Source organism: Ictalurus punctatus, chromosome 6 (assembly GCF_001660625.3).
Source record: "Ictalurus punctatus breed USDA103 chromosome 6, Coco_2.0, whole genome shotgun sequence".
In the NCBI taxonomy this organism is placed as follows: domain Eukaryota; kingdom Metazoa; phylum Chordata; class Actinopteri; order Siluriformes; family Ictaluridae; genus Ictalurus; species Ictalurus punctatus.
The window spans coordinates 22620585-22636077 of NC_030421.2; the positions used below are offsets into that span (position 1 = coordinate 22620585).

The window sequence follows — 15493 nt, forward strand, 5'->3', positions numbered from 1 at the left end:
GGGTTGTTTTTTTTTGTTGTTGTTGTTTGTTTTGTTTTTTTGACGCCAACGCTCAATGGAAGACTACCTTACCCATCATTACCCATAAGAACTACAGCAAACTATGGCAATTCAAATTGCTCAAAATACACAGCATGTTTTTTCTCATGGTAACAGAGTCTGAAGGGCACATTGAGGAAAGAGTAATCAAGCTAGCCATGCGGTAAGATTGCTTCAAACTGAATTTCCAATAAAAATGACTTAAAATTGAGTTCCGAGTGACCGGTATTAATAGTTTGAAAGCCATAGTTTTTTGATTGTGTTTAAAAATTTAATTAATGACTTTAAGTAAAACCTTCTGTGCTTTATTAGACAATTTTGAATAAATGAACAAGACATTCTGTAGAAGTAATCAGTTTTAATATTTCAAAATTGATTTACTCATATACCGTTAGTTACAATAACTAGCTGAAAGAACTATTGCTAAAATAGAACACAGTCTTGAGACTTGACTTGGACTCCACCTCAAAGTCTTATGAACATGTCTACACAACATTAAACACTCACTACAAGCAGGCATTTGGATCATTCTTCCGGAGACTCACTGTGCTTAAGGAATGTGCATGAGGTCATGTGGTATAACATATGGTCATTGGTCCCAGAGAATTAGGGTAAATGGTGATGTTCTGGTTTATGCAGCGGCTGACCTGCAGAATCAAGGCTGTTCTTGAAAGGAAATGCATTGAGAAATGAGGTTGCAGCATTATACAATTCATATTTATTTGTATTTTTTTTACGTTTTATTTTTATACAAAAATGTAATGTATCATCAATGTGTAATTGAAAAGTACAAAGTAGCCAAGTAATCCCATTGTTTTAAGTCCAACATTTCAGTTGAACAAGAAATAAAACCAATACCATCAAAGGGGTGAAACAGGGCAAGTTTTTTGCCCAAAACCCATAGAATTTTGGTGTCTCCCTAAGAATTAGTAAGACCATTTGAGGTAAGCCAAATGTACTGTAATATGATGCATCCTTAAGACATTGCATGATTCGATTAATGTGTAGTAGCTCGTAAGACAAGTTGCATAATTAGTTGTGGGATTGTGGTGTATTATTTCTTATGTAAGGGGGCCAACTCAGTGCTCAGTAGTTACTACTCAATATTAACCTCTGCCCAGCATCTCTGTAAATGAGACATTTTTTTTTTTCCATAGTATGGAGTTTAACAGGACTTGTATTGTTTAAATATTTGTCTGTTTCAACCACTTTATATTGCCTACTAATGTTTGAAGAGAACACAGAAACAAATAAGATGGAGACAATATATGTGGTGTTCTTTTCAAGCTGTGTTTAAAGTTTGCTCATACAATTTGATTTTAAATGAGCTTTTTAGACATATGTTTGCTTGGTTTAGTTTTACACAAAGGATACACTGCACTCCACACCCTACCATTGCTCCTGTCAGAGCTGTATTTTTATCTCAAACAAAGGCAATACTGTGTAGTTTGTGTACCCCATTGTGGTGTTCCTGTTCTTCTTGTTTAAATAAATAGGCAGCCAAATAAGATTTCAGTCAGATTGCATTAATGATTCTATGCAAACATATACTCAAAGGTAAGGATGTAACCGAATATATTATTCAGATTGAACGCTTCTAGTTCTGAGAGAAACATTGTGTTTAAGATCTGCCTACATATTTTCAATGGTGTTCATGTCAGGGGACTGTCAAGGTTATTCCAAAAGCCTCGGATTGCGTTTCTTGAAGTAGTTCATTGTGGATTTGGACGTATGTTTTGGATCATTGTCCTGTTATTGAAGCCAATCTCTTTCAGCTTCAGTTTCTGTCTCACATTTGCTTCCAGATTTTGCTGATATTTACCAGAATATTTGGAGCACAGAATAAATACAGATGTAGATAGAGACTTTGCTTTACATCATTACTTCAAGGTTATGTGGCAACAAAGCTAGGAGTTTAGATCATTTTGGATTTTATTCAGTTTTGGACATTGGGGTTTATACTGCATTTTTGCACATTACCTTAGATCCACCTTTGGCCTGTTATGTTATTTAACACCTTAGTGTTAGCTGAACTTAACTGGAACTAGAATTGTGTATTTCAGAATTTCACTGTGCTGTGCATGATGTATGCTGTAAGTGCGCATAAATTGTATGACTGTCAGGTTTTGTATTACAGCAGTGTCTCTTTCTATCTGTTTTGTTATAAGAAGGTTTAAATTGTACACTTGGGCATGCATACATGTTGGCAAGTCTCTGCAGTGTAGTAATTCTGCAAAATTTTCATGTGGCATTTTGGAACTTGTAATACATTGTTAAACATCTGTAGCTGATTTGCAGTGTAATGCCATAAGCATTCTGTAATTCAGAACAACAGAAATAATATGACTTTCCTTTAAACTTTTTCCTATAAATTGGTAGACTTGGAAGAGTGTGTGAATGGGTTGTTTCACAGCCAAACTGAAAGCATGTTTGTGCAAACGTGTCCTGCATGAATTTCCATGTTAGAATTAAAATCAGTGGCTGTAAAACCTTGATGAGGATTCTATTACTTTTATTAACCCCGGGTTTCTTTTTTTTTTTTTCATCTGATCTGTTTTTTAAAGTTTAAAGCTTTATTTTAGTAATTGAAAAGAGATTCATTCTCTGTGCACAGAAAGGAAACATGCCGGAGTTGGCTTGAAACCAGTAATCTTATTTTTCTGTTGCATTCTTGCGTGTAGTTCACAGACATGCTTTTTTTTAAATGTTTAATCTACTAAATCTAAAACAATAAGAAAAAATTTGATGCAGCAATATTTCTTCAGATACCCCAGATTTTTAAAAAACGTTGTTTTAGAGCTTTGTATTTTGTATTTTAAACTTTTTTTTTAAAGCTCTTTTGCTCCAGCAAAATAAAAAGCCCAGCTGTACAAATGCAACACTGCTGTATGGAGACCTTCAGGGAACTTCAAACATCTGAATTAGCCTGCTACTGGGAAAATTAAGAATGCCAGCTGTTTTTGATTGTTTTTGTTGTTTGTTTGCTGTTCCTGGGGCTTTCTGACAAATCATTATTTTAACAATAGCAGGAACACTTCCTCATACCAAAACAATACTTTTTTTTTATACCACAGCAATTCCAATTTTTAAATTCTTTAAAGACCAACATGTTTATAGCTACATTTAAGGTTGTGGAATGTCCATGAGAAGGGCGCTTCTGTCCTGAAGACATTACTGTTGCAGAAAATTAGCTGACAACACACTGATGCCCAAGACTCCTTCCATGAATATCAAATAAATGTGTCCTTACAGAAAAGTTCACATCAATGATTACACATTTTCCTTTGTTAAATATCAGCAGGCTTTTAAAACTGTTTAAGTGTGAGCATCGACAGAACAAGCTCCCTGTGGTGGAAATGATAACATTAGAGAAGCGCATAGATATAAACCTGTGAGTTGAACTGCAGCCAAGACTTCTGTTATAAATAAACAAACACTACCTGACCAATCAGATTTCAGAATTCAGCAGTGCTGTCAAGTGATCAATTAATTGAGTGCTCAACCAAGATGAACTGTCATTCCTACTTTCCCAAATTCTTACTGTGTTACAGGGTTATTTTTAGGCCAGACTAATTTGCAGAGCTGCTCTGGCAAACAGATGTGGAGAGAGAAAATGCTTTTAGCATTACAACCCTGAGGTTTTGTTTTTGTTGTTGCAGCTAGGAAAGTAAAATCACTGCTCTGTGGTTGCATTTACAAGATATGTTGAACATGTCTGATTTTATAATGCAATAAATATTGCAGTTCCTTTTATGCAGAGGTCTTAGTCATATTATTAGTTTGGATTTGTTTTCAAATTTAATTTTGGTATAGCCAACCTAGATTAAAGGTTACTCATAATACTGCTGAGGACAAGACACAAAATTTAATGACAGAGCTTCCTTTTGCTGTGTGTCTGCACAAAGTTGTAACCATATACAAAAAGTCCAGCATGTCCCATATACACATACACAAAACATGTCCACTCAGCATATTGCAAAACAAGCAGTCTGCATTCTGTGGAAAAACATACTGGTAACACCATTGCTATCACACCATTATCTAAGGTGTGTTATCTTTTGAACATAAACCTTTCAAAGTATCGTCTGTTCATTGCTAAATTAGGCATATAAATCTAATCACTTGGGTCTCATTAGACAATAAATTAGACTAGTATTCATCCTGCTCTTTTAGCGAATTCTATGAGGCATATCTAGGTGTTTGGGTATATATATATATATATATATATATATATACACACACACACACACACACACTCACACTCACACAGGAATTCTTTCTTTATATATCCCAGCTTCTTAGAAAGTTGGGGTCAGAGTGCAAGGTCAGCCATGACATATGACAGGAGGGTTAAGGGCCGTGCTCAAGGGCCCAAAAGTGGCAGCTCTGCAGTGCTGGACCTTGAACCCCTGACCTTCTGACCAGTAATCCAGAGCCTTTAACCACTGAGCCACCACTGCCTCCCCTGTTTTTATTTTAAAACAACCAGCCGCCACTGATCCAAGGTAACATTCATACAAATTTCTCATCCATACTTATCCGATACCCATGACTGACTGCAAATTAATTTTGCAGGACTGTCAGTACAGCAGCACAAGAACATCATATTATACAGTACTTTTTCACCCATGAATCTAAATTCTTCTTCTTCGTCTTCTTCTCACTGTGTCTGCACAAGATAAACAATGAGTCCACTGACTCATTCTATCAGATGTTGGTAAGAGCTAAGTATCCCTCATCACTTACGAACTGTAACTGTAGCTCCTTTTTAGATCACTCTGTACGAAACGCTTGAGTTACAGTAAAATATAGAGCACCCCTTTTTAGAGGAGCTGCCAGTCTTTGTGATTAGCTGGCTCCTGTGTTCACTCCTCCTGACAGATCCACATATTGCAGTTTATCTGCTTCCTGTCAGGGACCAGAGGGTCACTCCAATAAGGAGGATGTAAGCAATCATAAGATCAGACAGTTAATCAGTAGAAATTCAGTCCAGTCAAAGACCTTGTTCTCCTTATGGATTTGAATAATATTAAATCAGTTACCACCGCCTTCTATAGTAACTTTAAGTAGTTTAATTTAACTCACTAATTAATTCATTATTTATTCTGTTTCTGGTGATTAATATGCTAGAAATGTATGGTTTTTTTTTGTTTTTTTTGTTTTTTTTAATTAATACATCTGCAATAGCAGTGGTAGAAGTTCCCCTTCAGAAAGTAGATATGTATGCAAAACTGGAACAAGTACGCCTACTCAGATGTCATCCAGGAAATAGCTGGAAACATTGTGGGGCTTCCAGATTTCAGAAATAACCTTCAGAGGAAAGTTTGGGTTTATTTTAAGGAAAAAGTGGTCCTCAAAGAGGGTATGGTTTGTGCATTTTCCAGTGTAAGATATTTTCACACTCTCAGCATTCACCCAATATGCTCGTTTCAAGTAATGTTTTCACTCAGCACATACTGCCATAAACAACTCCATAGCTTTTTAGATTACTTTGGTCCAAATACACAGAAAAATAAACTCTCTCCCAAAATGCAAATATTCTCTGTAAACACTGTTTACAGCTTTGCTTTATAGTAATTATTTTTCTAATTTTGAGTTATACAGCTTAGTCCAACATTTTATTTTTGTATTAAAAGGGTGTCTGGAAATTTATAAACATTTTTCTCTATTTTTCTTTATTTGTTTTGTTTGCATTATGTTACACCTAGTAAGAGGTGGTTCAGGTATTCAAGTGTGTCCTTTAAACACTACCCTTCAGTAACCCGCACTTCATCTTCACTGTGAAACATTACACCCGCAAATCAGCCTGAGACTGAAGGTCTACTATAATTTGCATAGCTAAATGGTGGTGTTTGTGCTTTATTCCACCATGTGTGCGTTTATTGATATTTCACTATGTCTGTGCTAAAACTGGGCTAGTTTATTTGCCTGAGGCTTTGCTGACAGTGCAGCAGGACATAGTGCATAATAATGCTGTGACCTGTATCAGGCAGCGTGCAGAATTCTGGGAGAGATAGTTTGTAGGATGTTACTCATATATCATGCACAGGTAGTATTTAAATATGATGTGCAGTTCCTTTACATAAAATGGCCTAAAGTTTGGAGTAAACCCTAACAAAGTGGAATTGATCCTTTGTATCAATGCATGCTAAAACCTGTTTTTCTGTTCAAGTTCTATAAATCCTGTTTTTCTCTGTTTCAAGTTCTATTTCCTCCATCTGCTCTCTGCTAAGAGTTTTACACACCACATATATATATATATATATATATATATATATATATATATATATATATAATATACACACACACACACACACACACACACACACACACACACACACACACACACACACACATATGTGCTTACTAGGTGATTTTTTTTAAATATATATTTCTTTAGGAAACTAAAGAAACAAGTGAGATGAAAGTATGCCATTACTTGTCTTGACATTTTAACTGTTTGTGATTGAGCATTGTAACATATAATGTTGTATGTCCTGTTATGGACATATTCTAAGGCGTCGTAAAGCAGATTCACACTGGGTGCATTGTCGAGCATTGCATAAAGTGTCAAGTCATGCACTTTTAGAAGCACGTCAGCGAAGCGTCAATTCCAGCTTCCATGCAACATTGCACTTTTTTTGTCTGTAAACTCCATGAAAACCACAAAACCACAGTTTTCATACGCTGTGTACTTTATTTCAAATAATCATCTACAAAGATGCCATGAATGTGCAAACTGTAGTTTAGGTGAAAACACCTAGGTGTTTACACACTCTAATTTTCCACTAACATGGGAAATCAAAATAAGCACAAATATACTGGTTGTTTTCTGACCCACTAAATCAAGTCACATATTTAGGTTAGCTGACAGATTGCTTTGGAGCAAATGAGGCATGGCAGGTCTTTGTCTGTTTTTTTTTTTTTTTTGGGGGGGGGGGGGGGGGGGGGGGGGGGCTTTATGTCCATTTTGTTGTATTGCTGCCCTCTTTGTCAGTTTGGTGAAAATGTCACCAATGTGCACTTACTATAGTGGAGTCTAGAACAGATTTCTTCATGTTCTCACATCACATTATACAATCTTTATAGTAATGCGAGTTACAAACTTTGGGACATTTATAAAAGATACTATTAAAGTAATGAGCAAAAGGTGCATGTGATTAGTAAACAAGAGTTCGTTTGGCTTGGATTGTGGTTGTTGGGAGATTTTGGTAGCTCTCAATTTAGGTATATTTCTTTAAGTATTAACATGAAATATTATCTCTCTCAAAGCGACACTAGCGTGACTTGTCTGATCTGAATTTGGGCTTGCAGTAAAACACAGTATGTCATTTCTGTATAGATCAGTATGTACACAAATACAGATTCTAGTAGTGGGAAAATTTGTTTATCTTCGGTAAGCACTTTATCCTGGTCAGGGTCACAGGGCATCCTGAGCTTATCCTGGGCACAGGGTAGGAATACACCCTAGATGAGATTATAAAACCTCTCTCTCACTCACTCACTCACTCACTCACTCACACACACACACACACACACACTCACTCACTCACTCACTCACTCACTCACTCAGTCTCTCACTCACTCAGTCTCTCACTCACTCAGTCTCTCACTCACTCAGTCTCTCACACACACACACTTACATTTATGGGCAATTTAGAGCAGCCATTCTAACCAGCAGCATGTTTGAGGGAGGTGGTTGTAAAGAACCTTGAGGAAACCCACACTGACAAATTTTACAGTGGAGATTAGAAATCAAATTTAGAACGGCATGATAATAAGCACATTATTGCGACATCACCAAGCCATAATAATGCCCTGTGGTAATAATCTGAATTAAAACAAACAAGACAACCTGTGATGTGTAACAGTTAAATTAGAGCCTTTTTTTTTTATTTATTTTTTTAAGTTTACACCAATTTATCAGCACACCTACAGTGGTGCTTGAAAGTTTGTGAACCCTTTAGAATTTTCTATGTATCTGCATAAATATGACCTAAAACATCATCAGATTTTCACACAAGTGCTAAAAGTAGATCAAAAGAACCCAATTAAACAAATGGGACAAAAATATTGTACTTGGTCACTTATTTATTGAGGAAAATGATAGAATAATATCTGTGAGTTGCAAATGAATGTGAACCTTTTCTGTATCTGGTGTGACCCCCTTATGCAACTGAATGTTTCTGGTAACTGTTGGTCAGTCTGCACATCGGCTTGAAGGAATTTTAGTCCATTCCTCAGTACAGCAGCTTCAACTCTGGGATGTTGGTGGTTTTTCTTCACATGAACTGCTTGCTTCAGGTTCTTCCACAACATTTCTATTGGATTAAGGTCAGGACTTTGATTTGGCCAGTCCAAAACATTAACTTTATTCTTCTTTAACCATTCTTTGATAGAATGACTTGTGTGCTTAGGGTCGTTGTCTTGCTGCATGACCCACTTTCTCTCAGATCACGGACAGATGTCCTGACATTTTCCTTTAGAATTTGCTGGTATAATTCAGAATTCATTGTTTCACCAATGAAGGCAAGCTGTCCTGAACCAGATGCAGCAAAACAGACAAACCATGATACTACCACCACCATGTTTCACAGATGGGATAAGGTTCTTATGCTGGAATGTATTGTTTTCCTTTCTCCAAACTAAATACTCCTTATTTAAACCAAAATGGGCTATTTTGGTCTCATTCTTCCACAAAACTTTTTTCCAATAGTATTCTGGCTTGTACACATGGTATTTAGCAAATTACAGATGGGGCAAAGGGTTTTTTTGGAGAGTGGCTTTTTCCTTGCAACCCTGCCATGCACACCATTGTTTTTCCGTGTTCTCCTGATGGTGGACTCATGAACATTAACATTAGCCAAAGTGAGAGAGGCCTTTAGTTGTTCAGAAGTTACCCTTGGTTCGTTTGTAACTTTGCAGACTATTACACGTCTTGCTCTTGGAGTGACCTTTGTTGGCAACCACTCCTAGGGAGGGCAACAATGCCCTTGAATTTCCTCTATTTGTACACAATCTGTCTGACTGTAGATTGGTGGAGTCCAAACTCTTTAGAGATGGTTTTGTCATCTTTTCCACCCTGAGGAGCATCAACAGCTCTTTTTCTGAAATCCTCAGAAATCTCCTTTGTTTGTACCATGATACACTTCCACAAATGTGTTGTGAAGATCAGACCTGTTTTATGTTCTTTAAATAAACAGAGTGCTCACTCACACCTGATTGTCATCCCATTGACTGAAAACACCTAACTCTAATTTCACCTTCAAATTAACTGCTAACCCTAAAGGTTCACATACTTTCGCCACTCACAGGTATTAAATATTGGATCATTTTCCTCAATAAATAAATTACCAAATATGATATTTTTGCCTCATTTGTTTAATTGGGTTCTCTTTATCTACATTTAGCACTTGTGTGAAAATCTGATGATGTTTAAGGTCGTATTTGTCGCAGATGTACAGAAAGTTCTCAATTTTTTTTATTGAGATTGTAACCAAATGTAGGCTGATAAAAATGTTATTTACATGAGTTTGTTATTTACAAGGGTGGCTCTTAAAGAGACGGAGGTATTACACAGTTGGTGAAATGTTTGTACATATCGCCGTGTTGGTGTTGTATTGCAGCTGTACTGAGCTTCCCGAAGCTGCAGCTCTTGTTTTATGCATTTTTTTACATTCATGGTTAAAAACATGGAACATTTCCCTCAGCTTTACTCTCATCTGACTCTATGATATTAAAAAAAAAAAATTATATCCTCATCTGTAGCATTGGACCTGCTATTTATGTTCCAGGTCTAATCTGTGTAAATAATGATTGCCACTACTCTAATTTCTGCTGCCTCATGAAGCTTTAATGACGGCAGGCTTCTTTCACAAGCACACATCAATATACTCTCCAATTGTACTGTGTGCACAGTACAGAGTGTACACTTGTTGTGGACAAACAATGTTTTCCTGTTAGAGGAAATGTGTGTAAATGCTCCAGTTGTGTGCTGATCAGGAATGTGGCAGTGGTTTCTCTTCCACAAAGCATTTCTGAGTTTCATGAATGTAGCTCAAGTGGATTTGGTTCCTTTTGTCATGGCTAGTATAAAATGAAGAATTATTTTTTTTTTTTTTTTTTTTTTTTTTTTTTTTAATAAAAAAGTTCTTGTTTGTGCAAATGCATTGGCCTGCAAGGGTTGTAACCCTGAAACCCAATACTATTGCTTATTGTTACAGATTCTAATTTTTTTTTTACCATCCAACTACTGTCTTGGATTCCTGTCCTTGCCTGATTTAACAAGGCACCATTAGATTTGAGCATTGCGTTTCGTTATGTTTTAGTACTAATTTTAGTTATTGCTTGTTTGTGTCACTGGTCTTATCTTTGTGCCACTTTCTTCCTGTCTCTCTCGCTATAGGTCATGGTGATTGTCACTGTGGGGAGTGTAAATGTCAGGCTGGCTACATTGGAGACAACTGTAACTGCTCAATAGAAACAACTGGGTGTGTCTCAGAAGATGGCAGAATGTGTAGCGGACGGGGCAGCTGTGTGTGCGGCCGCTGCCAGTGCACTGAGCCGGGGGCATTTGGGGACTTGTGTGAGAAATGCCCCACCTGTGGTGATGCCTGTGCCGCAAAGAGGTACGTCATAAAACTGGTGTTCAGTCACATGTTCAAATTAATAATATTGGACACTTCTCTATGCATAACATTTGAAACTCTTCCATTCATTCGGCCATTCTTTGCCTTCCTCACATCGCCGTCATTTTGGATTTGGGCAATATGTATCCTCTTCCCTGCATTTTTAACTGTTCCAGACTTTTGAGTTTTGATTGAACTACATGACATTTTATATCCACTGCCTGATGTGTGCAGTGCAACAAGCATCTGTTTAGTGTTAAAATGACAAAAGAGTCATTTACATATGTGATAACTCATATTTTGTCTACGGCAAGAACAGAATTTCTGGACATCATTTTTCAGTCTTTTTGTACAGTTGCATTAAAAGGATTATGAACCCTTTGGAATTAGCAAGGTTTTTGGATTACTCATAAAATGTTGTCAGATGTCAGCAACCTCTGTGCTAACATCTTCTCTAAAAGTCAGTTGGATTCAGGTGTTTGAATTAAGAAAATTAGCTTGGAAGTAGGGATGTTACGATAACAAAAATCTAGTAGTCAGTACCAATACCACCAAAAGTACACGATACTCGATACCAAATTCGATACCACGGTGTGGTATAAAAAAAATAAATAAATTAAAAAAAAAAAAAAAAAAACTCTCCTGGAGGACATCCTCCTCTGGCTGATACTGGCAAAAAGAGAGAGAGGGGAATATTTTAGTTATCAAACACTCTCTGACAATGAGTGGAGGCTACAGTGCAGGTGCACTCCTAAACGCACACGCACACATGCACACACGCACACACAGACACATGCGGTGCACACACCCTTATACTCTGAATGCAAGCATTAGTTTAAATTCACTGATATGGTGGCAGGCCAAAAAGATTTATTAAAAGCATTAACATTTGAATAATTACTAGTGTCATTAGGCTACATTTAGCTGACAGGACACGGGCTGAGTGGCGATGTGTGGTGGCCCATTCGGAGGTAGTTTATAACACTGCAATGCATTAGGGTCATTAATAAATAACTGGCTATCGCTGACATTACATGGAGCATTACGTTAGCTGGTTTCCCGGCCACAATGCCGGCTGCTTCAAACAAACATAATATAGGACCGTCATTCAGGTGCTTCGTCAAATTCCAGGTGTTTCCTCGCTTTGTTTCAAATGAACGATAGCATCGGTTGCACACTGGCTTCGGAGCATTAATTATATGTTTGTTGTCATCCGCCTCGAATGCAAAGTATTTACATATTCCATACCACATTACCTCTCAACTAGTCGTGGTGGATCTAAACTTCTGTAGTTTTTTCCCGTGTGCTTGTAGTTGTTGTTGTTCTTCTTCACCACTTGTGGACCGACTAAAACACTTGCGCGTATTTGCTGCCCCCATCAGGTCCGGAAGAATTGCAACCTTGGTACCTTAATAACAATCGGTACCGATGCTAATGCAGAAAAACAAGTACCGTCCCGTTTTAAGAATGTTGGTATCGACTAGGTACCGAAGTATCGTTTCTCGTGACATCCCTAATTGGAAGTGTGGGTGGTACAAACACTTTAATTCCATTTAAATAAAGACACACAACATCTGGTTACTGACAGATCTGTTCTCAAGGACAATTGATTAGTGTGAACCATGCCTTGAAGCCATCAATTTTCACAGGACATTAGAAGATGCATTGTAGAGATGCACAAAGCTGGGAAAGGCTATAAAAACACTTCAAAAGACATGGGTGTTCATCAGTACATGATGAGACAAATTGTCTAAAAATGGAGGAAATTCAAGACTGTTGCTACTCTCCCAAGGAGTGGGTGTCTTGCAAAGATCACACAAAGAGCACAATGGGGAATCCATGAAGAGGTGAAAAATAATCCAAGGGTAATGGCAAAAGAGTGCAAAAATCTTTGTTCATGTGATCACAATCAGATTAACACAGAACAGGAATGGTTAATGGAAAGAGACCATGAAGGAAACAACTGTTGTCCAAAAATTTTTTTTTTAAATAAATAAAATTATTATTATTATTATTATTATTATTATTATTATTATTATTATTATTAGGGCGCAAGGCCCAGGGTTGATGGACAAAATGACAAATTGGCAAAAATGCACAATGCTATGTTTGAAGGAAAAAGGGCCAAACCTCATCCCAACTGTGAAGCATGGTTCATGGAGCATCATGGTTTGGAGCTGCTATGCTGCCTGAGGGCCTGGACACCTTGCAATCATTGAGGGAACAATGAATTCAGAACTGTATCAAGACATTTTTCAGGGCATGTCAGGGCAATAATCTATGATCTCAAGTTTAAGAGAAGTTGGGTGATTCAACCAGACAAATGACCCAAAGTGCACAAGTAAATCAACCAAGGAATGGAAAAAGTAGAACATTTCATGTTTTGGAATGGCCAAATCAGAGATCTGACATTAAACCTAATTGAGATGCTGTGTCATGACCTGAGGACCTGAGCTGAGCTGTTCAGCCCAAAAATATTGATGAAATGAAACAATTTCAGTTGTACTTCTGATTAGAAGGTCATGAGTTCAAATCCCAGCACCAGCAAGCGGTCACTGCTGGACACAAGCAAGGTTCTTAACCCTCAAATACCCAGAGATAAGTCGCTCTGGATAAGGGCATCTGCCAAATGCCATAAATGTAAATGTTGGGAGGAATGGTCCATAATTCCTCCTCTATGTTGTGCTAGTTTTATAAATGGCTACAGACAATATTTGATGGAGATTGCTGCTGCTAAAGGAGACTCTACAAGTTAATGAATTCAAGGGTTCACTTACCTTTCCCAGCCTGCTATATGAATGATTACTTAATGTGCTCAACAAAGACTTGAAAAGTACCACTGTTTGAGTGTTATTACATTAGTCAGATGGTGTTTGTCTATAATAGAGACATCAATGAAGATCAGACCACTTTTTATGAAAAACTCTGGTTACTTCATAGGGTTCACAAACTTTTTCTTGCAACTATATATTTTAACTGTTCTTCAAGGGGTGTCAATCATATTTACACATGTGCTTTTGAGAGAAAATAATGCTATAATATTTAAAAAAGGAAGCTGAGGAAAAGTAGTTTGAGTAAAAATTGTAATTATTGTATGTAAAGTTTATTTTATACCATCATTTTTGCTCATTGTCTTCAAAGTTGCTAATAATTCTGAAACGGACTATATAGCTGAAAATTTATTTTCATACATTATTATCTTAAGATTTACTGGAACCACTCAGTAGTTAGTGCTTAGTTTGTATAGTTTATTTTATGCCCAGCATGATTTCTAAACCTAACTGAAGGGTGCTTTGACTCCTCTTGATCACCACATGTTACCAAGAGCAATGTGTACACAGTTGTCATTCCTTAGATGACACTTGCTCCTTGAAGCTTCTTGAAGCTTTTCCTTCACTGGACCTTCTTTGGCCTGATGGGGTCTTTTGAGGGTGTCTTCCATATCTCCGGATGCACGTGCATAGATGGCCTGGATTATTCTTTTCAGACTTTTTTTTTTTTCTTTTTCTTTTTCTTTTTTTTCATGAACTGGTTTTAAAACCACACTCCTCATACCAGCTTTATAGCGAATGCCAGTTAGTGGATTATAATTAACGTTTTTCTCCAGGGAATGCATCGAGTGCACCCTCTTCAACACGGGGAAATTTGCAGACAACCACACCTGCCAGCGCATGTGCAAGGATGAGATCATTGTCACAGAGACTCTAAGTGAGTATATACACATGGAACAAAGTGTTGTTTCAGGACTCTCTGTGGTTTTACATACAGTAATAACGGTGTTTCAGGAAGTTTAATTATTCCCTCAAAACTTTAACCTTAAAAGACTACCCTGGACAGGATATCCGAATCTGAGAATGCAGCCGAACCCTTATTAACTCTGAGCACATTATGAAGTGAATGTGTGAAGCTCTTGGGACAACCTTTCAAGTGGTCAAATGTTGACATTTTCTCCTATATATAGTTGTACACCACAGATCACTACAGATGTCTATAGTTCTATACTACAGACTTGCTGAACTGAAATGTATTTAGCTTCTGCATGTATAGTAACCACAAGTAAAGTTATACCATTTTAAAATCTCATTACCCCCCAAAAGTGAAAAGGGAGAAAATTCCATTCCTTCCCAGACATTTTGACAGCTGGTATCTGATTACAAACTGAACTGCAATCACACAGGTCATAGCTCAAACTTCCCTTCCACCACACAAGATTTGATAACTGTACGGTTCATTCCTTACTAGGGAGTGACAATATGAAGATATAATATTGACATTGTGATAAATCACACTATACTTTTTTGTGATATCGCAGGTATGATGCGGAAGCTTTTTTTTTTTTTTTTTATAAACAATTACAAATGGTGATTGGAAGCAGCTGATTTGGTGTTCAAAATGTGTACTAAACCTTATAAATTGTACTTTTTATTATTTGTTATTAGAATTTATTTACCATTTTTAGTTTGTAGATATTGTATACATAAAAGCTAACCTGTAATTTGTGATGCACTATAAGACCACCATATATATGGTATATGGACACCTGACCATTGAACATCCTATTACAAAACCATGGCCATTAATATGGACTTGGTCCCCCCTTGCTGTGTTAACAGCCTGCACTCTTCAGAGAAAGCTTTTCATCAGATTTTAGACCGTGGCTGTGAGGATTTGTGCTTATTCAGCAATAAAGAGCACAAGAGGTTGGGCACTGATGTCTGGCAAGAAGGCCTGGCATGAAGTTCTCCCACACCACCCTTAGCAAAGCATCTCTTAATGGACCTCATTTTGTGAACAGGGGCATTGTCATGCTGGAACAGGTTTGGGGC

General features: G+C 37.2%; 1 protein-coding gene across 1 annotated transcript in view; it reads left to right on the forward strand.

Annotated features, from left to right (window-relative positions):
* The window catches only part of itgb5 (integrin, beta 5), a 38439-nt gene that overhangs the window by 18604 nt on the left and 4342 nt on the right, over positions 1-15493 (forward strand). The window contains exons 11-12 of the mRNA XM_017470199.3: positions 10445-10667; positions 14275-14375. Of these exons, the coding sequence (XP_017325688.1) occupies positions 10445-10667; positions 14275-14375 (324 nt within the window). The remainder of the gene's footprint in view (positions 1-10444; positions 10668-14274; positions 14376-15493) is intronic.